At 36.8% G+C, this 22983-nt stretch overlaps 5 protein-coding genes across 8 annotated transcripts; 3 read left to right on the plus strand and 2 right to left on the minus strand.

The window, feature by feature from the left end:
- Nucleotides 1–8: 8 nt before the first annotated feature.
- Nucleotides 9–6435, plus strand: LOC109581851 (trichohyalin-like). Of its 2 annotated transcripts, XM_019996317.1 has the most exons (28): nt 9–188; nt 240–311; nt 365–499; nt 553–693; nt 768–904; nt 952–1024; nt 1154–1363; nt 1416–1517; nt 1600–1746; nt 1797–1868; nt 1918–2094; nt 2188–2280; nt 2332–2457; nt 2555–2686; nt 2737–2923; nt 2982–3094; nt 3153–3251; nt 3309–3464; nt 3519–3611; nt 3665–3830; nt 3876–3989; nt 4052–4207; nt 4261–4349; nt 4396–4755; nt 4813–5092; nt 5184–5329; nt 5416–5907; nt 6127–6435. In XM_019996317.1, the coding sequence occupies exons 1-28, from the start codon at nt 84–86 to the stop codon at nt 6217–6219; spliced, it is 4266 nt and encodes a 1421-aa protein (XP_019851876.1). In that variant the 5' UTR covers nt 9–83; the 3' UTR covers nt 6220–6435. The 2 variants fall into 2 exon arrangements, with proteins under 2 accessions (XP_019851876.1, XP_019851877.1); XM_019996318.1 differs by lacking the exon at nt 365–499.
- Nucleotides 6436–6553: 118 nt separating this feature from the next.
- Nucleotides 6554–13116, minus strand: LOC100635735 (ATP-dependent RNA helicase SUPV3L1, mitochondrial-like). Of its 2 annotated transcripts, none has more exons than XM_019996320.1 (18): nt 12945–13116; nt 12705–12794; nt 12271–12600; nt 12069–12149; nt 11783–12011; nt 11572–11740; nt 9406–9526; nt 9238–9315; nt 9097–9188; nt 8419–8605; nt 8258–8351; nt 8001–8138; nt 7874–7937; nt 7725–7805; nt 7588–7659; nt 7399–7509; nt 7166–7314; nt 6554–6982 (listed from the first exon to the last, which is right to left on the minus strand). In XM_019996320.1, exons 1-18 carry the CDS (start codon nt 13078–13080, stop codon nt 6727–6729), a joined length of 2478 nt encoding a protein of 825 aa, XP_019851879.1. In that variant the 5' UTR covers nt 13081–13116; the 3' UTR covers nt 6554–6726. The 2 variants fall into 2 exon arrangements, with proteins under 2 accessions (XP_019851879.1, XP_019851878.1); XM_019996319.1 differs by having other exon boundaries at nt 12705–12797.
- Nucleotides 13117–13154: 38 nt separating this feature from the next.
- On the plus strand, nt 13155–13627 carry LOC100633212 (mitochondrial import inner membrane translocase subunit Tim8 A-like). Its single transcript, XM_003386508.3, has 2 exons — nt 13155–13281; nt 13402–13627. Exons 1-2 carry the CDS (start codon nt 13179–13181, stop codon nt 13542–13544), a joined length of 246 nt encoding a protein of 81 aa, XP_003386556.1. The 5' UTR covers nt 13155–13178; the 3' UTR covers nt 13545–13627.
- LOC105312730 (BRCA1-A complex subunit Abraxas-like) lies at nt 13620–15924 on the minus strand. Of its 2 annotated transcripts, none has more exons than XM_019996326.1 (11): nt 15770–15924; nt 15593–15683; nt 15489–15525; nt 15358–15430; nt 15183–15294; nt 15052–15130; nt 14765–14893; nt 14484–14568; nt 14275–14431; nt 13922–14146; nt 13620–13727 (listed from the first exon to the last, which is right to left on the minus strand). In XM_019996326.1, the coding sequence occupies exons 1-11, from the start codon at nt 15839–15841 to the stop codon at nt 13696–13698; spliced, it is 1092 nt and encodes a 363-aa protein (XP_019851885.1). In that variant the 5' UTR covers nt 15842–15924; the 3' UTR covers nt 13620–13695. The 2 variants fall into 2 exon arrangements, with proteins under 2 accessions (XP_019851885.1, XP_011403901.1); XM_011405599.2 differs by having other exon boundaries at nt 13922–14149.
- Nucleotides 15925–16312: 388 nt separating this feature from the next.
- LOC100635861 (exocyst complex component 4-like) lies at nt 16313–22969 on the plus strand. The gene is made up of 30 exons (XM_003386529.3): nt 16313–16423; nt 16469–16509; nt 16552–16640; nt 16719–16781; nt 16879–17017; nt 17268–17356; nt 17429–17505; nt 17553–17667; nt 17724–17780; nt 17836–17862; nt 17919–17989; nt 18038–18136; nt 18185–18255; nt 18488–18654; nt 18701–18753; nt 18877–18965; nt 19038–19182; nt 19232–19328; nt 19452–19515; nt 19595–19698; nt 20037–20095; nt 20154–20292; nt 20550–20740; nt 20941–21042; nt 21105–21224; nt 21354–21394; nt 21481–21595; nt 21788–22002; nt 22059–22170; nt 22631–22969. The coding sequence occupies exons 1-30, from the start codon at nt 16349–16351 to the stop codon at nt 22790–22792; spliced, it is 2988 nt and encodes a 995-aa protein (XP_003386577.1). The 5' UTR covers nt 16313–16348; the 3' UTR covers nt 22793–22969.
- The last annotated feature ends 14 nt before the right edge of the window (nt 22970–22983 follow it).

A 22983-nucleotide genomic window follows, 5' to 3' on the forward strand; every position in this document is an offset into this window, starting at 1 on the left:
GTATAAACTAGGGGCGTATCTACTTCAGCCCCACCCGATTTAGGTTAGGGAGAACGCACAAAACTGTCAGTTCTGCTGTCAGAATGAGTGAAGACAAAGGAGAAGAGACCCGTGGAAGAACAGTGAATGAACTGCAGAGAGACTTCGCAGAGCTAAACAACCAATTTGAACACGTGAAAAGACAAAAGGTTAGTCTACCTTTGCAGTTACTTAATTGAAAATTTCTTTTCCACATTCAGGACAAAGATGTGGAAGAAGCAAAGGAGAAGGCTAAGGAGGAGCTTAAAAGAGAACACGAGGAGGAGATGAGAGTAAACCACTACTACTGCAATGAATCAATTATCTTACTGTGATTTCCCACTAGACCCTAGAGAAAAGATTAAGAGAAGAGCAAGGAGAAAAGTTGGAAGAACAAAAGAGACAGCACCATACTGATGTGGAAGAGGCAAAGGAGAAGGTTAAGGAGGAGCTTCAAAGAGAACACAAGGAGGAGATGAGAGTAAACCACTACTACTGCAATGAATCAATTATGTTAGCATGATTTCCCAATAGACCATAAAGGACAGATTAAGAGAAGAGCAAGGAGAAAAGCTGGAGGAACAAAAGAAACAGCACCATACTGAGCTAAAGGAACAAGAGAAGAGACTAAAAAATGAATTGAAGGAGAAGCTGAAGAATGAAGTGACTAAAGAGGTAGTGACACATTATCAACATGGCAGAAGAATAAGTGTTTAATAAGAATCGTTTAATTCATTTGTCATGCTCAGGTAACTGATCAAATTGAGTCTTCTAAAATAAAGAAGATGACAAAGTCTATTTTTGAAGTTGAGTCAAAGTTAGCACAAGCAGAGGCCAAAATTGCAGACTTGAAAGAAGAGACTGCAAACTTGACACAAACCATCCAGTTAGTTCATTCACTTCAAGTCTGCCGGCTTTTAATTTAGTTTTTAGAGAGAAAGAGAAGGAGCACCAAAAAGCCATAGCTAATTTGAGAAAGGAATCACACACAGACAGCAACAGACAAGTAATACTACTTCATTTTACAAACTTTGCACTAACATTAACTGCTGTGATGCAGTGCCATTGCTACCTCTTGTATTAACAAATCTAATTACATCACCTTTATACTTAATTACTGTCACTTTACCAACAGATTGAGGAATTGAAGAATAAAGAAAGACAGCTCCAAGCTAAAGAGAATGAACTGGCAGCAGAAAAACGAACCAGTGGAAAGTTACAGGCTGACAAAGAAAAATTAGAGAATGAGCTACAACTTCATAAAAAAGCAGTTGGGATCAGAGTTCCTCCTCTTCCTCCACAAGATTCCTCTACTGATGACAGCAGCACATCCAGTCACACTAAAGTACAGTGGAACATCATTCATTATATAATTATTGTATTTCTGTGATTGATAGACATCATACAATGAGTTGTTACTGAAGAACAGTGAGCTAGGATTCCTGGCAAAAAAACTGCAGAAAGATGTGGATGCACTTACAAGAGCAAAAACTGATTTGGTACACAAAACTATAGTTTATGATTTTCATGTACCTATAACTATGATTTCAATGATCATTGTACATACTGTGCTATTAATAGGAAGGTGAGTTAGAGCATATGAAGAACGAGGTTGAGCCTCTAAGACAAAGACACAAAGACGATATGACAAAAATAAGAGACCTTCAGTTTCAGCAGGACTCCAAGCAGAAACTACTAGATAGGATTAAAAAGGAAAAATCTGAACTGGTAAAACGAAATGATTTCATATAACATGAAATGTTCTCATTATGTGATAGGCAACTCAAATAGAAGAAGTGAAGGAAAAGCATTCAGAAGATCTGATTAGGATTAGGAACAAGGAACTTAAAGTAAAATCAGAATTTTCCTATTATGCAGTAGTTATTATACCAATTATAGATACATGAATTGCAGAGATCTAGTCTTGACAAAGATAAGAAGCTTGCTGCCCTGAAAGTTCAAGTTAAGGAGCTGAAAGATGAAGCGGATAAAAAAGAAAAGGAAAGTACAATAGAAGCAAAAGCTCCTCAAAGACCACGTGATGTTTCACCAAGACCATACCTCACTCCTCCTTCAGTGAGTCCTTAAAAATAATATAAATGAAGAATACTCTACTTTTCATTTTTGATAAAATTACACATGCACTGACCATTCTCTTTGTTTTAATAGAGAAGAGCACCAGCTATAGATACTACTCTGGCTGCTAAAAGAGTTGCAGAACACAAGAAAATGAGAGATCTTGAAAACAAAGTGGAAGAACTAGTAAGGCTACGGTTTGCAGGGTTGTAAATTATGTTAATATAATTTATAAAGACAAGTCGGCTAGAAGAATTGAACATAGTTAGAAATAAAGTTATGGTACAAAACGACGAACTACAAGCAGCTCTTAAGAGAAAAGAAAAGAAAATCCAGGCCCTTTCAAAGGAGAATATTAAGCTGGTAAGGGCATTCTAAAATAATAATAATAATAATAATAATAATAATAATAATATAATAATAATAATAATAATAATAACAATAATATTCTAAAATTTAGAAATCTGAGAATCAATTGCTTGAGGAATCAAAGGAGAGAAGTCAAAAGGAGCTGGTCAATGAATGGACAACAAGTCATAAAGACCTTGACAGAGCCCATGCACAAATCAACAGACTCCAGCAACAAAAAAATGTATAGCACATATCCCCTTGTGATCATTACTTGATCTACAATACTTTTAGGAGCTTCAAGAGAAGTTAGGGGAAGTTGAAAGGCGAACTGCATCACCAGATTTTGGTCCAAGGGTATCATCACCATACAGAGAAAGTCCTTCACCGGTTTTGAGGGTACCATCTCCTTCATTCTCACCTCCTCCATCCCAGCTCCCAGTGGCTATTCGCAGGCTACAGTCATCACCACAGCCATTAGGTTTGCTTGTCTTGAGCTATAGAGAAGTTTAAGATCATTATTATTATCATTGTTGTAGATGATTTCGGCAGTCAATGGTCACTTGCAAGTAATGAAAGCATTTTAAAGGAACAGCTAGAGCAAATTGAATTTGATAAGGATGAAGTGAGCATTCAATATGAAGAGCTTAAAGTGAGTGGAAAATGAATGAGCACTTACTACAACATATCTATATATATACACCTAATAGACTTCACATGGTAAACTCAAGGGCCTTCATAATGCTTTACGCGAGAGATACAACTCACTGCTCACAAGAAGCAAGAACCTACACAGCAAAGCAAAACAAGTAGGAATAGAATGCGATCAATTCAGCATATTGTAATGTTGTTATTGCTCATAATAGAGAGAGAAGGAAAGGCTTGAGTTGGAAAGAGAGCTTAGCCTGCTTCAAGCTAAACTGAAAAATGAATTTGATGTCAAGAGAGAAACAAATCTCAGAGAAAGGCTGCAGAAAAGTTTAAAGAGGATCACTGAACTTGAGGGCACCTTGAATGAACAGGTTAGATGCCATGTGATGTTTGGTATCTTTGATTTACATATATTTCGTGTTTAGTTTGATGAAAATGAAAATGGAGGGGAACTTGCAGAAAGAAATAGACAATTAATTGAAAGTAATGAGCTGCTGATGCTAGAGCTACAAAACAAGGTAAAATCTCTTGCACTCAAAATTTTAATGATACAGCAATGTCATTTTTGCAGAAAGCTGAGGTAGATGAAATGGAGTCAATACTGAGAGAGAAGGTTTCAACACAAGGAGAGCATATAAAAGAATTGGAGTCAAAACTAGCAGAAACTATTGGTCAACTTGAAGGAGAAGCAGCTATCAGTACTTCATTAAAACAAACCATACAAAACTTATCTGAAGGTAAGTTAAATTGCACATCATAAATGGCCCATTATTTTTTAACAGAAAATGTTACTGGATCTCCAAGCAAAGTAACTGGATCACTCTCATACAAAGCACAGGATTGTCTTCAATCAGTTAATGATACTGTACAAGAAATTAAAAGAGTTGCATCAGCAGGTACATCAATATGCATAGGGAAATATTGGCAATTTTGGAATTGCAATTTATGTATGTTTTAGATCTAACTGGTCCAAATGCAGCATTGTGCAATACTTTGGTAGAACAAGTTGAAAGGAAACTAAGTGAAGCCAACGAATTAATAAAGAGACAGCAAGTACCTAAACTACCTAAAAGAGAAGAAGATGAAGATGAAGAAGGATTTGATGATACAGACAGTAAGGAATATTGACAAAAATGATATTAATAATTACTTGTACTATTGTATCAGGTGCAGTGCCTTTAACCAGTGGTAATAGTGAGAAGTTCCAAAAATGGTTAGAAAAGTTTCAGTCAGACAAAGCAGCTCTAAAATCAAAAGTAAAATAAAAATAAGAAACTATACATCATCATATCTTGCCAATAGGTTGCAGTCCTAGAGGAGAGACTATCTGAAGGTTCTCATCGTGTTCACGAGCTCCAAGGACTTGTAACAGAACTAGAAGGAAGACTGACAAGAGAGCAAAGTCTACATGTCTCACTGCTAGCCGAGAGAGACGAACACATCACATCACTTTCAGATCAAATACAAGTCACACAGAAAGTTGGAGAGAAGGTCCTGCAGGCTTTGGAAGGTACTAATGAAGCAGTTGAAGAAGGAGTTGACTCAGGAGCGATTCAAGGAGAAGTTACTAGACTTGACAGTGCAGTGAAGGAGCTCCTCTCTACTGTATATCCAAGAGGATCAACTCCTTATTCTGGTGAAAGCTCATCACTATCTCTGCATGTAAGAGACTGACTAAAACAGGTTGAAAGTGTCTAATTTTTTCTTTTAATTTTACAGATGATATCATCAATTGGTCCATCAGTGACAACTGATGCCTCGCTCTCTCTCTCCTCATCCAATCCATCGCCAGTTAAAACAGCATGGTCTCTTAACAACTCATACCCAGCTGCCCCAGTTCCCATTGAGTCTGGGTCTACTGGCGGTAAAAGGGTACCACGGGCAGGGAGAGTGGTGTCCAAGAGCCCCAAGTCACAGCTGTTTGTTGCTCTTTTTGATTATAATCCGAAATCATATTGTTCCACTGGTCATCCTGAAAGAGAGCTCACCATTAAAACAGGTAAGAACTACCATACACAACAACACTTGATTGCGATTGACACCATACATATACTGTTCTTCTGCTTGTATTTAATGTAATACGTTTTCAGGTGATGTGATTAATGTTATAAGTGATATGGATAGTTCAGGCTACTACACTGCAGAATATAAAGGACAGCGTGGGCTAGTCCCTGCAGCTTTTATACAAGCAATGGAAATCAGTGACAGTGAGACACAGAAAAGACTACTTGATCAGGTACACAACTTACAATTCAAATGAACAAAAATAACAACTTTACAAAAATTTACAACTTAGATACACAAAATTTTACTCTTTTCTAGAACCTAACACATACCAGTAGTCAAAGTCACGAGTCCATCGAAGTACACAAACTAGCCCCGCCCACAATGTTCCGTGCAGATCGACAGCCAGACGGGGACTCCCTCCTTCTCACGTGGGTACCTCCTACTCTAGAAACAGGAGGAGACCTACTAGCAACTGGATACACTCTCTATTGCGATGAAGCAAAGATAATGGATATAGCCTCGGCTAACATCAAGCAAGCATTACTGAAAGGACTTGACCTAAACGTGCCACATCTTCTTGGAATATGCACAACAAGCAAGAGAGACCTGGCAACCCCAGTCTCTTTCTCCTCATCTATAGTTTATTATAAATATGCTGGAAGCTCAAAGCGCTACAGAGCAATGCGTTACTATGATCCTGAAATTGACTCAGCTTCACTTTCACAGCCAATGTCTCCGGATACCTTAGGAGGACTAGAAGAGCTGGAGTTTGATGAAGGAGAAATATTAACTGTACATGGAATAATGGTCAGTGACATAAGTGAATCACTATTATATATATATATATATATACATTGGGAATCTGCAAATATATATGTACATGTACATACAATTCTATCAAGATTCAAACATCAACTTAAAACAGTAAAAACCCATATAACAGATTTTCAGCAAATTTGCAAAACTTATGCCCTTAAAAATTTCCCTATTATTATTATTATTATTATTATCTTTATTTTTATGTAGCATGAGAACAGTTTCTTCTATGCTGAGCTGAATGGACGTGTTGGGCTGGTACCGACAAACTATCTTCAAGAGGTGATCGAGCCTCCAACATAAACGCCACCACACAGAATTAGCCACACCCCTCATTATAGACCACACCCACTCAACAGAATATTAACTTAAATACAGTAGAGAAGATGAAAATAAATAAATATAATTAATGCTACTAGTATTATTATTATTGTTTGTAGTTATTTTTAAACAGGTTTTTTTTATATTGAAACTTAATTTCTGATTCTCAAACTGACAGTTCTTATGCTTTCACTTTTATACAGTGTATGTATGCCAGTATAGTCTATAGTCCATACATGTACATATGTGTATTACTGAAGCTTAAGGGTATCAATATCAACCGAGTACTGGTGTATAATCAGGAGAGAAGACTGTGTATTAATACCATATCTTTCTAGTATGGGACTGATTATTTACAATAAATTATCTTAAATCCAATACATTGACATAATAATTATACAAATAATTGGAACACAAAGAATTGTTAGAATTGAATCAACAACAAACTTGATGTCTCTCATTAGTCGAATCACCATTACCACCAGCCAGCTACTGCTTATAGTGATTTGATTTATATATGTAAGTCGAAGGAGTGATTGTTGGTAACTCCTCATCAATAATCCTGACCCTACTAAGAGGAGAGCCTCTCCTATGAGATATAATGGGTCTAAAGAGGGACGCTGCCACCGATATCCCTCTTCTATAAGACCTTCTTTTTCTCAGGGAGGACCCGATAATGTTTTCAATGTCTTTCTGAAGTAAACTGATCTTCTCAGAGTGTGGAAAATATTCGGGAAACCTCTGACTATGTAATTAAGAACAGAGGAGGTAAATAAATAAATAAATAAATAAAAATATAAACTATGGTAAGGCTGCTGTATGGCCAGAATGCTGGCATGAATCATAATACATTCATGTGTCATTAAGCACACAAAATGGCTGACTTTAAACATGTACATGTAACAGTTAAAATTAGGTCGAGACCAACCCAAGCCAGAGATAGGTATCCATGACTTCGTGTGCCTTCTCGAAAATGAAGAAATCACTTGAGTTCTGTGGTTCCCTGAACGGCCACTTAAGAGCTCTTTTAACAAACTCGTAAGTAACAGGTTTCTTCTCACTAACTTGTGCAGCGTACTATAATAAATAATAATAATTAATGAATAATTAATGAATAATATAATTAATAATGAAGAGAGATGTGCTTAGTGATTCACTTACAATGGAAAACATTTTCCTCAATAAAGGCACATTGAGATTCACAGGACACAAACAAAATGTGATGGCGTCCTTCAGGTCCAAATTATACACAGAAAGAACTTCAGAAATAGCCTAAAGGCACGTAAATAGAATAACAACAACAACAACAACAACAAATCTCATTCATGTACACAGCATTCTACTGCTCACCCTCCATTCCTGCATCTTGTCTTCACATAAGAAATATCGACCATCTAATTTCGCTGCCATCGAAAAAACAGACTATTAAAACATAAAGGACAAATACATGTACATGAAAATGACTAAAGATGTTGAATCTATTATACCAATAGCTCATGAAGCTTTAGATTTGGCAGACTCTTTGAAAATAACTGCAGCTGCTCAAGAGTTGGAGTAAGACCAGCTTTCTAATTATGAAAAAAAAGAGAAGAAAAATGACACGTTAAAATGACTTCAAATTTAATAATCAGCTCACATCTATATCAGCAATTTTCTTCTTAAAAGCTTCTTGAAAATAAGGCATGTCTCTATTAAAAAATCTAAAAGAATATTAATAATAATTATTAGTGTTATTAATATTATTATTATTCATTATGTCTTACGTAGTGACTATTCCAACATTAAAGCTCCCATATCTACCAGCTCTTCCTGATATCTGCTTTAGTTGGGACGAGGAAAGGTTCTCTAGGTTACCACGGGCAACTTTAGAAACGGAATGAAACAGGATTCTTCTAATGTGTCTGGAGAGAAATTAACAAAAAAAAAAGAACCAAAAAATGAAAAAAATCAAACTCGTATAAATGTACTAGTAATGTACATTCCTGATTCATGTGTGTATATATATTGTATAACTACTCACAGGTTGAGTCCCATTCCAATGGCATCAGTAGCTACTAGTATATCAAAACCAGAGGTAGGAGAATTGAACAATTCAGCTTGTTCGCGTCTGTTTACTAAAAAAGGATTATAAATAAATAAATAAACAAACAAATAAATAAAAAATAGTGATCATGCATGTACCTGATGGTAGTCCCCCATACACAATAGCACAGCGTCTCCCAGTAGCTCGTTCAATGTGATCCTTCACTTCAAACACTAGTCGTCTTGAGAAGACAATGACACAGTCCCCAGGTCGAATGAAATAATAATTACCAATGAGACTCCTCTTCAGTGGGATCAGTGGCGTTAGCCTTTCATATCTCTTCACCTAAAGCAATGTACATGTACCAGGAAATGTAATGAAACTGGAGCCTAACTCCTTTAGATTAAACATCTCATACTAGAGGCCATTGATGGACATACTTTTGAGCAACTTTTAGAAATTCATAAAAAATTCAATTTTGATCGGAATCAGCTCAAACTTTCTACACAACATGAAAACATGTATATGCATCAGGAAAAATTATAAAAATGGAGAATTTTCTACTTCTCATTTTTGGCTAAATTTGGCTCATCACCCTGTACTATAGTACAGGGACTTTGGCCTGATTTTTTGAGTAACTTTAAAAAATCATAAAAAATCTAATTTTGATCGGAATCAGCTCAAACTTTCTAAGCAACATAAAAACATGTATATGCATCAGGAAAAAATATAAAAATGAATAATTCTCTCCTTTTCATTTTTGACAAAATACCCTGTACTATATATAGTACATGGTCTTTGGCAGCAATCTTAAAAGGTTCAATAGCATTAATTACCTCCACAGTATCACCAACTGATTCAGCAATACTTCTGATGATGGAAATGACTGATTCTTCACCACACAAATGTATCTCTTTAGCAGGGACACCTGATAATAATAATAATTAGTTATCATTAGTTATTACTAGTTTATTTACCTAATATGGCACGTGTCCATGCCCCACCTCTTTCAGTATCTCGTACCATCTGAGCTTCATCAATAATGGCCACATCAACTAAACGTAAAAAAAATACGAGCATAAATATGTCTACATGAACGTACATGTACATGTATCAAGTTTATATTAGAAAGGTATAATTATTACATTCTTCTCCGATAGCAGTGGATGCCATTTCAATGGTACATGACGTGTGGTTGGAGAGTTTCTCAGGACTACCACTAACGTAAATCCTCTCTTCACCAGTTATTAGATCACACTCCACCCCCTAGACAATTCACAATTATAATAATAAATGGACTTGTTACAATGTACATGTACATGTACAGTATAGCCTCTCTTAATGGACACTCTCTATAGTGTACACCTCCATTTAACGGACAGCACCTAGTGTACCAATTACATTCCTTACTGTATAAAATAACCTCCACATAAAGGACACCTCTGTATAACAGAGACACCTTCTTGTACCAAGTGTCCATTATATAGAGGCTACATTGTACATGTAATGAAAAGTAATCTAATCTTATTCATCCAATACATTATTGGATGATATGGTATTAATATATTCATGGTGCACATTCCCATCATGTGCATTAAAGTTGTATTGTGTCTCAATCATGAATACACCATATGAGATAAACAAAGAAGAAAACAGAGTTTCAAATATCCTCTACAAGGCATTACTAGTTTGCAAGAAGACACTCAAAAGAGAGAGAGCTTGGTACTACAGTCATGGATAGGAAGCAAGAGTATGAAGTTGAACATTATGAAGAAGATGATCCAAAACTAAACTTTCATGTCAGCCCTGGGTTGCCCAAACCTGCTATTCCTCTCACTGTAAAGATTGGGATCATCATCCTCATAGCAGCTGCTTTTGTGATACTCATTGCTCTTCTTGTACTGCAAGTTGTAGTAGTTACATCAGAGCAGCCAGCCTGCAGCTGCAACTGCCCATCTATAGCTCCTACTGATAGCATGGCCTTAACAAGTGGCAATACGGAACCGAATTGCACCACAGTCTACAATGAGAGAAGTGATGACTTGCAGAAAAGGATAATGGATCTTCAGTCACAGGTTATGAGACTGACAAATGCTTCAGAGAGAAACTCATGGAAGATTGATGATATTCGTAGCTTTGCTGATTCCCAGACAGAGACGAGTTTCAACAATACGAGAGATATTGATAAGATAATGGAGACGACAGGGAACTCAGCTCAGAAGCTAATGAATGTTGTCAATACTCTCTCTAATCATCGTGACACGAGTACAACTACTGCTGGAGTGGTTAATGATATACTGCTAGTGGCACAGGAACTGTTAGTACTTCATAATGACACAGGAGCACTTCCTACATCTTGTCAACAAATAAAAACACAGCAACCCAATAGCCCATCAGGTGTATATCTGCTAGGAGGCTCTGATGGTGCTTCGTACAGTACTTACTGTAACATGGACGAGCTCTGTGGTTTAGGAGGAGGATGGACAAGACTAGCATATCTGGATATGACCGATGCTACACAGAACTGTCCTTCAGAGTTTCTGCTCTACACTGCATCAGGCCTTCGTACTTGTGGTAAAAACAGCATGTGGGGCTCTAGCTGCGAATCAAAAAAGTTTTCGTCACGTGGAATCAGCTATACTCACGTATGTGGCAAAGCGATTGCTTACCAATATGGCACACCTGACGGCTCAACCAACTCAAACCTAAACCATAACATTGATGCTGTGTACATGGACGGTTTGAGCATTACACATGGGTCTCCTCGCCAACACATCTGGTCACTAATGATCGGAGTCCATGCTCATAAAAACTACGGAGACAATTGTCCTTGTGCTGGCGGCCTACCTCTCCCAGCTTTCGTTGGTGATGATTATTTCTGTGAATCGGGTAATCCTACAGATAGCTGGGCAGTCCAGTTCTATCCCAACGATCCGTTATGGGATGGTCAAGGATGTGATGCTGCAGAAGCAAGCTGCTGCACTAAGCCTGGGCTGCCCTGGTTTAACAAGACACTCAGTGCTTCAACCACAGACTACATTGAGATGAGGATATGTACTGATGAAGGGACATCAAACGAAGACATTAAATTGGAATCATATGAGATTTACATAAAATAAAAGGTATATACATACCAACTGCTGCTACTCCTGCTGAACTTATTAGATATTGCATAGCAAAGCTACTTAGCTACAACACACACACACACAATTTAGCTGATACATACACACTCTATACCTACATGTACATGTACATTTATATCTTTCCTGCACATCCAATGTAACATTTTTTGCAATTCCTGTTCTACTAACTTGATCATTTGATTTGAAATATATTTCTTGAGCCAACATCCTCAAAGGGGCGCAGTATATCCCACTGCTGGCGTTATAAAATGCCTCCAGCGCCTTGTGGGTCTTCCCTGAGTTAGTCGGTCCAGCGTGTATCACAAAATGACGCTTCATTGCCCTGGCGGCTGGATACCTGGGTTGCTATAGTAACGGTAGCCATGACAACCGAGCTTACCATTGAGCAGGTGAAGTGAGATCTGCTATATTCTTCAGTTGAGGGAGGACATACAGGAGAGGGTAGCATTTGTGGGCGTGGTTGATGAAATAAGTGAAGAGACTGTCGACGTGTGTGGATCCTCTGTGAATACTCTCAACTGTGTTTGATAGAGCCGTGTTCTCAGAGTATTGTGTCGGGTCTTGTAACAGCTCACAGAAACTTGTGAGTACTTCATCATAAATCTCACCTGCCGAAAAGAATAATACCTCATACATGCACATGTAAAATTATTATAAAATATTACCAGTTATTCCTTGTCCAGCTGCTACTGATTTTAATAGCTTCTCTCTTCCTTTTAACTGCTCACACATCTCTACAAGATCACCTGCCAGTGACAATGGACAGAAAATAAATATCTTACGCATGAATACAGTGAACAAGGTGCAGTGATCAATAAAACACTATGAATTAACACATTGTGTATTCTCCTATTGATGTACATGTACCTTCACTGATTGATAGGGAAACAGGTGAGGTAGGTGGAACATTAGTATTACTATCTTTAAGATCCCAGTCAGTATCTTCAGTATTAGTAGCTAATGGTACAACATCATCGTTATCATCATCTTTAAGATCCCAGTCAGTATCACTGCTATTAGTAGCTAATGGTACAGCATCATCATCTTTAAGATCCCAGTTGTTATCCTCGCTATTGGTAGCTAATGGTACAGGGTTGTCATCTTTAAGATCCCAGTCAGTATCTTCTAGCACTGCTGCACTATTAGTAGTGCCAACGAGATCCCAATCAGTGTCTTCTTTATTAGTACTAGTTACATCTAATGTACATGTAGTAGGTATGTATCATTAAGAGGGGGAGAGGAGGGACGAGAGAGAAAGGGTAAAACATGGAGGAGGCCATATTTATGATGTCTGTATGTACCAGTTTGAATCAAAGTGGTAGAATTAAGGCCATTTTTGTCTTTACTGCATGTAGCATTGTTAGCCTTAAGATCTTCCGGTGCATTTTTATCTACTTGAGAAAAGGAGAATAACATCACGGGTTGTTGCCCTCTAAAACTACTAGCTATACAACACCATGTTATTCTGATACTTATATCTACATGTACATGTATATACATGTACATGTATATGCATGTACATGTACATATACATGTGTCACCTTCAGATAACTGACGTAGTACAGGATAGCTCCATATTCTAGTTCTGTGAGGCACTGTCTCTCGCTTCAGACTCCTCCATACCCTCCCAGCTATTCTTAAATGAAGCCTGAGGTCTCGCCACATCTTCAAGATCATACTGCCATTGAGCCACACGTTCACAAACGTGAGCTGGGCATTAAATAGAATATGTCTTAACTAGCCACACCTTTCCCCACCCACCCACGTGCTTCACAATGGCCAATTTCAATCCTGGAGATGTTGATCCAGAGTTGCAGCGTTTTGTGCAAATAGAGACACAGAAAGCTCGATTTCAAGCCAACGTACACCAATTTACAGGTTTAGAAACGCAATTTTGCTAATTATACAGTGTCAGATGCATGTACTGGACCTCATTAATCTCTTTTCCTGTATTATTATTATTATTAATCAGGTAATTAATTTTATTTTTTCTCTCAGATCTTTGTTGGGATAAGTGCATTGACAAGGTACCCAATCGTATGGACGGTAAAACTGAACAGTGTTTTGTGAACTGTGTGGAGAGGTTCATGGACACTTCAAACTTTATTGTTAACAAACTGAGTACAATGGGAAGGAACTAGAGCAATAGTGGGTGGGTCTGTGTATTATTAATGATATGGGTGTGGCAATTAATCATCGTTAACGTTAAATGTTGATACTATTATTAAATCATTTAAAAATTAATTTCTCTAATAAAAAATTATATTCCCATTCTACAAAATGTTAAGAAATTTACTGCGTCTCTGATTCTTTTGCTGAGCCATCTAAGTATAAGATAAAAGTATTAATGACAAATAATAACCTTAAAACAAGCTCTCCCTCCCTCTCTACCAAATATATTCTACTTCATTGCTGCTCATTACCAAAAGCATATAATTAAACTTAAATTGCAACAATAATGTACATGTACAACTGCTTATGCTGGTTTGCCTGAGTATGTTACTATGTTGTGACATACCTTGACTATGGGGTGTATTGTTACTAATTTGATCTCTGTCACTGATTAATGGAGGATCACCAATAGGCGGGGGAGATCCTGTTAATAGATCCATCTGTGGTGTTTCATCATGAGAAGACGTGAGAGCTGATGCAGAAGAGGAGGGAGAGGGAGGGAAAGTGAAAGAGGCCAGTTTGTCTCCTAATTGTATTAGCTCAGGTAAAGGAAGTGAATCAGATTTGCCTCCTACTACAACAGAAAGAAATGACAATTATCATTTATAATCCTACAATATGCACATAGCAATATATCATCAATAAAGAATGAGTACAAGATTCTCATAACACTATAGTACAAGTACTGTCAGTTCTTACCTAGCTTTTTTGGGCTGGAAGGTGCAGGAGACTCTGTATCTCTAACCTTATTTAAGTCATTAAGTACCTTGTTGTCAAGGTCAGACCGTAGACACTCTACCTCCTCATTGAGGAACTGTATTGTCTTGTATGATGAGACCAGCTCATCTCTTAGTGACTAAAAGGAGAAAGAGAACATGTATTGTAAAAGTAAACCATTGTTTCTCTACCTGAAGTGATTGTACAACTGCTTGACATAATTGCTCTGTTTCCACACACTGTCTTAATTCATTAGACTCCAAAAACAACAGCTCCCTATCGTAAACAAGAAATAGACATAACAGCTGTCACTACTAAAGTGAAAACAGAATATGTTATGAGTTATCACACCAGTTATGTGTACACACACTGTTTTATGACACTATATAGATAACATCAATCTAGATGTACATGTACATGTACATACATTAAAGATTACAGAGATACACTTCCATAGAATAGCCACACTAACCTTGCTTTCTTCATAACCTGAGTGTTAGTGCTGAACAGTGCTGGGATAGGTATGGTGGGCAGTGTCTGATATGGTGCTACTGATGTTGACTGAAGGTTGATCACATCAACATGGACATTTTCTAAACGACTACACACAAAAAGACCAACTATTAACTAAAATGAATCTTCAAAGGATTTAATAGTACATTATCATTATTGCTCTACGTGCCTCTAGAAAGAATAAGACCTTAGCTAGCACTCTTACTTCAATAACATGTACATGTACTGTATTGCTAGTAGTTCTACCTTCCGATCCATTGATAGAATGAATAGTCGACTGATAAAAGATCTGATGTAACTTCAGTGAATAAGCCAAACAGTAAATCTACAGTACCACAACAAGAAACAATACCGCCATATCAAATCAAGTACTTTACTTTTTCCTGGTGAATGTGGTAGGGATATCATGAGACTAGAGTGAATGGATCGCTCTAACAATGACGGACGAGAGGAACAGTTGGCACGATACACAAACCAACCAACTACTGACTGCATAAAGTAAAAGGTATACAGTCTCAATACTATTACATGTGAATAATTGTATCTGTTTACTTTGGGTGAAACTGTATCACCTAGCAACTCTTCCAACTTGCTAATATTAACTGCACCTTTAGAATCAGTAAAACTACACGAGAGACAGGGGGACAGAGAATTAAAAACTAATAAATCAAGAAAGAGCAAACCTCTGCCGTCCTTCAACAAACACATGTTGCTGTATACCTGTGTTACCATGGAAACATGCACATGTAATCACATGACATGACCCGACCCACGATAATACGCTTACATGTTTTCCTCTTCACTTTAATGCCACGAGATTCCGTATCAGTGATATTAGCTGATTCATGACTGTATGACTCACCTAGTAGAAACCCAATCTAAAGGGGAGGGGATTGTGGGCGTGGTTAATGATTCAAGGCAGAATTATAATAATTATAACATTATTTTAGTTCAAATATCATACAGAATCTCCTGGTGTAGCCTTGAGACTGAATATGAGAGAGGAGAGAGTCACTCCAGGTATACTTGAGGTCATTGTGAAGGAGAAAGAGATGCGAGAGGGTCTAAACTCGAGTCTAAACTACAAAGTAGCTGGCGGGGCGGAGCTGAATACTCCAGGTGGGTGGGGCTGGGTTATCCCGTGTCTTAAAGAATACGGAAAACACGTGGCTCAACTCCGTGAGAGAGTTTTCGAGGTCTTGAGCTCTCGGTCTTGAGACCTATGTTACTACTGCTAGCATAGATATACAAACACATATATTGTATATACAAACACGTATACGTATATTGTTTGTATATCTATGCTGCTAGTGATGCTAAGAGCACTATAACTCTACAAGAAGAACGATTACAAATACTTTAGTAATTATATGTATATCTACATTTCTTTGCAAGTGAGCTCTTCTACATTGAGAAGTATGTATTGTATCACTGAGGATTCCTTATCATTCATGTCATTCCTATAGGAGACTGTTTTAACATTATTTTTTTGAATCATGAATAATAATTACTTAGACCACGCCCTCATATTTTCATTGACAAAATGGCCTACTACAGTAGCTTTCCCTCTAGTTTCCCCAGCACATACAACACTGGCGGGTCTGGAGGAAAGAGCCAAGTTAGTGAAGGATAGCACTTGTTAATCATTATTCTATTATTAAAGGGATCTCTCCTACAAGTCGTCATAAGGAAACTAGCGGAGAGGTATGGTAATTATGTCTGGTGTTTTTAAGATTGTTTCATTAGTTATGATGATGATGAGAGGAGACAGCATTATGAAGAGATACAAGCTGATCTTGATGTTGCTGAGGAGAACCTACACAGTCTAGTTGACGGTGAGCTAGTCCATTATAATGAATCCTTTAAAAGAACCTCCCTTCATTGATTTTTATCTTATTATTATTATATTCTAGAACATCAGGACAAGCTTCACAGCACATTAGCAACTTTTCAGAAAATTGACGTAACAGTAAAAGGTAATGATGCCTTCTTTTTATTTCTGTTCTTACTCCTTTACTTTTATCAAGAATGTATTTTATTATTTTTTTGACATTATTCTTTTTTATTTTATAGAGAGTCAGTTCAAGGTTCATCAGGTCAGAGAGAATCTTGCTCTATCAAGAGTTCAGCTCCAGTGTAAGAGGGAGGCACTGAAGAGACTTTACTTTGACAACGTGAAGCACAAGATAATGCTCAAGCTCCTAAATCAAGTGTAAGTTTTTCGTTTTTGGTTCGTGTGGACTTTTGTTTCAAGTTGCTCCAAAATGGAGCCAAAGACCCTGTACTATAGTACACGGTCTTCGGCCAAATCTCACCAAAAATGAAAAGGAAAGAATTCACCATTTTTATAATTTTCCCTGATACATATACATATTCTTATGTTGTGTTTCAAGTTTGAGCTGATTCCAAACAAAATTGGATTTTTTATGAATTTTTTTTCATATGTTACTCCCTTTATTCAGTGATGACATGAAGCATGTTCCTGAAAAGCTCCAGTCCTACAGATTAGAGAAGAAGTACTACGAGGCTACAGAACTATTGAAAAATGCAGGTACTTATGCATATACATGTGCATGTACATATTTCATATCATTTCTTCTTATTTCCATTAATGTACCCACAGTTAGTCTACTGGAGAAAGACCTATCCAACATTGAAGCACTGCGTGAACTAAGAGTTGAACTGAAGCACCTTAAAGATGTAAGTAACAGCAACTATAGTGTAATTTTTTAACATCATTTTGTTAGAGTTTTCACGAGGAACTCATTGATGAGTTGCAGCATCAGTTGTACGTGAAGGCGACTGGTTTTGCTTACCAGTCGGCCATCAATCAGTTCAGTCACTCTATACAACAGCAGCACTGTTAGTTCAGTTTTGTTCATTTCTCTTTTATCTCTCCCTCTCTCTTTATCATGTAGCTCGTACTTCTTCTGATGTGTCATCAAGATCATCTCCACTACCAATTCCAAGGAGCAGTAAGCTGCAATGCATTACATTATGTAGCCTACTATCCCTTATTATTATTATTAGGTACCAAACACTCTCGCCATTCATCAAGTATGTATTTACCATATCATGTGACTGTCACGTGACTTGTCTGTGTCTATTTATAGAAACTATAACTGAACCAACTTCAATATTACTCACTCCGCCTCCAGTGATTGAAACAAGCATTAATGAGGAGGTGTGTCCTCATAATAATTATTATTATTAATAAAATAATATTCAATAGGTTGAGGCTAGTATGGAACACCAGTCTGCTCTGGTGGAGTACATCAGTAGTTTAGTTGAGTCACTCTCGATGCTGGGGAAAGTCCCTGAGATGCTGGACGTAAGTAAACTATTTGATTGTTATGATCATGATTTCTTTATTTTTTAGGCTATTCAAAAGAAAATGCTGCAAGAGTTGGTTCTTATCATTGAAAAGGCATCAATTAGAATAGCACAGCTGTAAGATTTCTCTAATTTATTTTACTTTATTAAATTCTTGTTTCATTAATGCCTATAGTCTATAAAAAATTTGAGCCAATTTTATTGATCAATTAATCATCATCATCATTATTATTATTATTGTTGTTGTTATTATTATCATTATTATTATTATCATTATCATTATTATTATTATTATTATTATTATTATTATTGTTGTTGTTATTATTATTTTTGTTGTTGTTGTTGTTAGTGTTAAAGATGAAGGCGTGTCTCTCGAGATGGCTCCCTCTTCCAAGTGCACTAATCCTAAGTACCTGGAGACTCTCCTTGAGATGTGTTTCCAGCAGTTTGACGACGTCGTGGCTGCTCACTCCCTCCTACTCAAGTGTCTCACTAAAATAAAAGCAACTTATAAAGGTACGTCCATTACAATTAATGTTTATTATAATCATTTTAATTTTAGGTACTTACGAGTTATATTCAGAAATAGATGTATGGACAGCAATACAGCATGTGGTAAGTAACTATTAGTTATATGATGCAACTCTAAACTACATGTGCATGTACATACTACATTACTGACATTATGATGATGTACATGTACATGTACTTATAACTGACATTCCTGTTCTTTTATAGTTAAGAGATTTGCTTGAGATTTATTTGGCAGTAGACGAAGAGAAGCCTCATACAGCAATGTCTGCTTTTACACCATTCGCTATTGCTGGGTACATCTCTCTCTCTTTTCTACTAATTTTCTCTCCATTTCTTTTACCGTTGATATTTATGTATCTCTCCAGTCATGAATTTGTCATTTTTAAGAAGAAGGTTGCTACTAAGACTAGGAAGCAGCCTCTCTTTCGTTTTGATAACTCCCGTCACGCCCTGAGTGTGAGCTCCTACATTAAGGAGCAACGAGACAAAGAACTGGCGGCTCAAGTTCAGGTGGGTTTGTGTGGGTGTGGTCACTCTATTTTAACCACGCCCACTTTAGAGTGGACAAGTTGCTCAATTGGAGCATAATTTTGAAGACAATCAGCCGTCGATATCACAACACATAGTCTGCAAACCTTCAGCACGTAATATCACAGGTACGATCATACAGCTCTATTGTATTGTATGTACATGTACATGTACATGCATGTATACATTGTCTGGGGTTTTTCCAAATTGGCTTTACTTTGTTTGTTTTAATTTTTTATTATTTTTTCTAGTGATGTATTCTCCTGTAAGAGATTTTGTGCTCAAAATTGAAGAGGCGATGCAGCTGCAGCCTGAGTTAGTTACGCTAGTATTTAATGAATATTTTTCACATTTTCTCTTCTCTTGTTCCCCCCTCTCTCTCTCTCATTTCTAGTACACATTGTGACCTTTATCAGTTCCTACAGGATTTTGTTGAAAATCGATTTCTTGACACGATACAGATTGAATTTCAAGAGAAAATGGACAATGCCCTCAAACGTAAGTTCCCAGGAATTAGAGACAATAGCTAACGATATACATTGTACATGCACAGCAGATCCAGTATGTACATGTACATACATGTATGTGCATCATATGATGATAGGCTACGTCATTCAGTAGACATTGCATCATTTCTAATAAATTAATAATATTCATTACAATGAATGCTTCTACAGTACATGATGTCATGCATGTACGGTGCAGTATACAGTACAGACTCTACACTTCTTATTGTATGCTAGTTGAACTGTGTACATGTACATAGTATCATGACTTTATTTTATTATATACGTGTACATTATTATTTATTATTAATTATATTTTATTATGTGTAGCTGAAGCAAGAGACTCCATTAAAGTGTTGAGGAATTCAAACAAGCCAGCACTTCTTGCGGTCAGTTATTAATTCTATTATTATTATTAACTTTATTTTATTAATTTTATTATTGTAGAGTTCTGTTATATTGTGGGATTCATTAAAGGAGTTGTATCAACTGATGCTTGACATTCCAATGTATTCAGCTAACTTCCTATCAATAGCATACAATCTGCTCCAGACTTATGTGGAGATAACTCTAAATATGTTTAATGGTGAGAGAGAGAGAGAGAGAGGGAGGGAGAGAGAGGGGGCAGTGAAACCTAATTTAAAAGAGTAAATGAGACACAATCTTCATGAGCTCATTAGCACATTACATACATGTACAGTCCTTGACACAAAAAGGTCATTTTTAATAAACACAGAACTATATACATACATGTACATTATATCCCTTAAAACAACTACTTGTGTACATAATGTACATATACATGATTATAATAGTTTGATGTATTTATTTATTTTATTTCAGATTGTGTATCTGCGTCACCTGGTGCTGCTGCAGCTAATGTACCAGGTCCTTCATTAGTAGCAGCTGCTGTGTGGGTTGGAGATAGGGAGAGACTCAAATCTTTAGTGAACTTTTCATCTTGGGAACTTCTAATGACCAAGAAACACAAACGTGTTGACACTTCAAGTGGAAAGAACAGCATTTATAATGAGGTAAGAGAATTGACAGCTAGCTGGTGCAATAGCAGTTGAAATAGTTATTGTATGTTAGTATACATAATTAATGGGGATATGTGTGTGGGGTGTGTGGATTCACATGTCATAGGGGGAGTGATGGCAGTGTAGTAATTATTGGTTTATGGCTCACAAAGTTGTTTAATTTATTGTTAAAGACACAATTGATGTTCTTGTAGGAGTCGCAGCTGCTTCTCTCGTCCAGGAAGAATTACGAAAGATCTGAAATGATTTTTGAACATGACAGCATAAAATTACTATGTGTCCTTAATGAGAGCATGGTAAGGGAGAGGGGGAGAGAGAGGGGGGGAGAGGGAGTTTGGTTACAATGTGTATACTGTAGGAATGGCTTGGTGTCAAGTTGGAAGAGATGATAAAGGATATGTCAGGGAAGTGGAAGGAGGAGATTGATGGGAGTATGATGAGTAGACTCAAGAAACACTTCTCAGTACACGAGCAACAGGTACACTCACTACTGACAGTATAATGTAGCGTTACACTGTCTGTAGTACATGTATATGTATGTGTGTAGTGTTGCTTATGTTGTTTCTGTATTCTGTTCATTATTATTTATTATTTTTTTTATTTTTAGGCTGTTGTAGATAATGATGTTCAAACACGTGAATCAATAGAGTAAGTGAAACTATAATGCTGCTATTATTATTATTATTATTATTATTATTTATTTATTTATTTATTCATTATTTTCTTGTTTCCAGGTCACTCTCTCACTGTCTCAGAGAGATTAAGGAGATATCAAGGGCTGCCATTATGGTGCTCCATTTAGAGATTCGCTTTCATTGCTTCTACTTCCTCATGCCCACTCTTACACAGGTAGCCATGTATATACAGTATATGTACTTGTAACTGTCCTGCTGTTGTATCAAGTGTTGAGTCTAGGATCTATTGTATAATTCCCTAATGACCTACGTGTAATGACACTAGCACTGATTGACTGCATAGTGATACTTGTGATTCTTAATAATCTATACCCACCTTTACCAATCAATCTCTGTCTCTCTTTAGTCCACGTATGTATGTGAACATGAAGTTGCTGATTGTGATTCTGGAGTGAAGGAGTTAGCTAATGACCTGACGTCACTCAAGATGAACACTGTTGGTATACTGACTCTACCTAAACAAAGCTACCTTTTTGATGGAGTCGGACATCTAGTGGCGGCCATTTTTATTAACAGCACCTCTTTTCTGAATAAAATTAATATTAACGGAGTTAAAAAAATGTAAGTGAACAGTTTGACATGTACATATGTTCATTTGTTGATGGTGACTTCATTAGGTGTCGGAATATTCAACACATTCAGAGTTGCTTATCAAAGATAACTTCAGTCCGTGAGAAAGATTTAGACCTAGCTCAAAAGTATTTTGCGATGCTGTACGTGAATGAAGAGGTTAGTGAAATTAATAGTAACACGCACTATTATTTGTATTTCATACGTTTGCAAGCGATGCACATATATGTAGTTATAGCGAGTGTATTATGTTACGGTTGCAATTTTTAAATATTTACAACCAGTAGTAGTAGCAATAGTAGCAGTCCAATGGCCACACAACGCTCACTAATCTTATTAATGGCGGCATTCGTCTTCTTCTTGATACACAGGGAGTGGGCCTATGTGACTTGTGATATGTACATCATTAATATGTGTACGTTTACTTTTAATGCAGTTAGTTGGCAGTGATGCTATAAGTATGATTGAACTGCCAAAAACTTGCATTATGGAATCAGTGACTTTTGTCAGACTGCCAACAGTGTGTGAACAGCCAATTACAAATTCATTATGTAGGAATTATCACTATTTGATGCACTTTATATACTGGTAACGCTCTCATCCTGTTTATTATTAATAGGAATTTCTAAAGCTTGTGATGGAGCAGGGGAGAGTATTTAATCAAGTTGATTATGTCAGTGCCCTTACTCTACTCTATAACTCTCAAGGTCATACTAACCCTGTCAGACTTGATAATAATATCAAGAAACTGGAGCAAATGTTTGACGATGATGCTTGCTAGGAATTGAAGCCTGCCGGTCCTGCGAGACTTTTATAAAATTGTTTTTATTAGCTAGTTAGTAGTGTGTCTATGTGGGTTCAATGCAAACTGATTATCCTTTATATCGTGTGTCTGTGTGCTTGTACTTACATGTATGTGTACTTTCATGACATCAAAGTCCATCCAATATCAACTACAGAATCACTCACATA

Source organism: Amphimedon queenslandica, unplaced genomic scaffold (assembly GCF_000090795.2).
Source record: "Amphimedon queenslandica unplaced genomic scaffold, v1.1 AMPQUscaffold_13414, whole genome shotgun sequence".
NCBI classification, from domain to species: Eukaryota; Metazoa; Porifera; class Demospongiae; order Haplosclerida; family Niphatidae; genus Amphimedon; species Amphimedon queenslandica.

Excerpts from the sequence above, each read along its gene's own strand:
- LOC109581851 (XM_019996317.1), top strand. The coding sequence starts at position 84 with ATGAGTGAAGACAAAGGAGAAGAGACCCGTGGAAGAACAGTGAATGAA. Across the intron at positions 189-239 it reads AACACGTGAAAAGACAAAAG|GACAAAGATGTGGAAGAAGC; the intron begins GTTAGTCTACCT and ends TTCCACATTCAG. Across the intron at positions 5,908-6,126 it reads TAACTGTACATGGAATAATG|CATGAGAACAGTTTCTTCTA; the intron begins GTCAGTGACATA and ends ATTTTTATGTAG.
- LOC100635735 (XM_019996319.1), bottom strand. The coding sequence starts at position 13,080 with ATGATCTTGAAGATGTGGCGAGACCTCAGGCTTCATTTAAGAATAGCT. Across the intron at positions 12,798-12,944 it reads ACTACGTCAGTTATCTGAAG|TAGATAAAAATGCACCGGAA; the intron begins GTGACACATGTA and ends CCTTTTCTCAAG. Across the intron at positions 8,352-8,418 it reads GTATGGGGGACTACCATCAG|TAAACAGACGCGAACAAGCT; the intron begins GTACATGCATGA and ends ATCCTTTTTTAG.
- LOC100633212 (XM_003386508.3), top strand. The coding sequence starts at position 13,179 with ATGGCCAATTTCAATCCTGGAGATGTTGATCCAGAGTTGCAGCGTTTT. Across the intron at positions 13,282-13,401 it reads CAACGTACACCAATTTACAG|ATCTTTGTTGGGATAAGTGC; the intron begins GTTTAGAAACGC and ends TTTTTCTCTCAG.
- LOC105312730 (XM_011405599.2), bottom strand. The coding sequence starts at position 15,841 with ATGACCTCAAGTATACCTGGAGTGACTCTCTCCTCTCTCATATTCAGT. Across the intron at positions 15,526-15,592 it reads TAAAGTGAAGAGGAAAACAT|GTATACAGCAACATGTGTTT; the intron begins GTAAGCGTATTA and ends ATGGTAACACAG. Across the intron at positions 14,432-14,483 it reads CAGTTGTACAATCACTTCAG|TCACTAAGAGATGAGCTGGT; the intron begins GTAGAGAAACAA and ends TTCTCCTTTTAG.
- LOC100635861 (XM_003386529.3), top strand. The coding sequence starts at position 16,349 with ATGGCCTACTACAGTAGCTTTCCCTCTAGTTTCCCCAGCACATACAAC. Across the intron at positions 18,754-18,876 it reads GGACAGCAATACAGCATGTG|TTAAGAGATTTGCTTGAGAT; the intron begins GTAAGTAACTAT and ends GTTCTTTTATAG. Across the intron at positions 21,395-21,480 it reads CAAACACGTGAATCAATAGA|GTCACTCTCTCACTGTCTCA; the intron begins GTAAGTGAAACT and ends TCTTGTTTCCAG.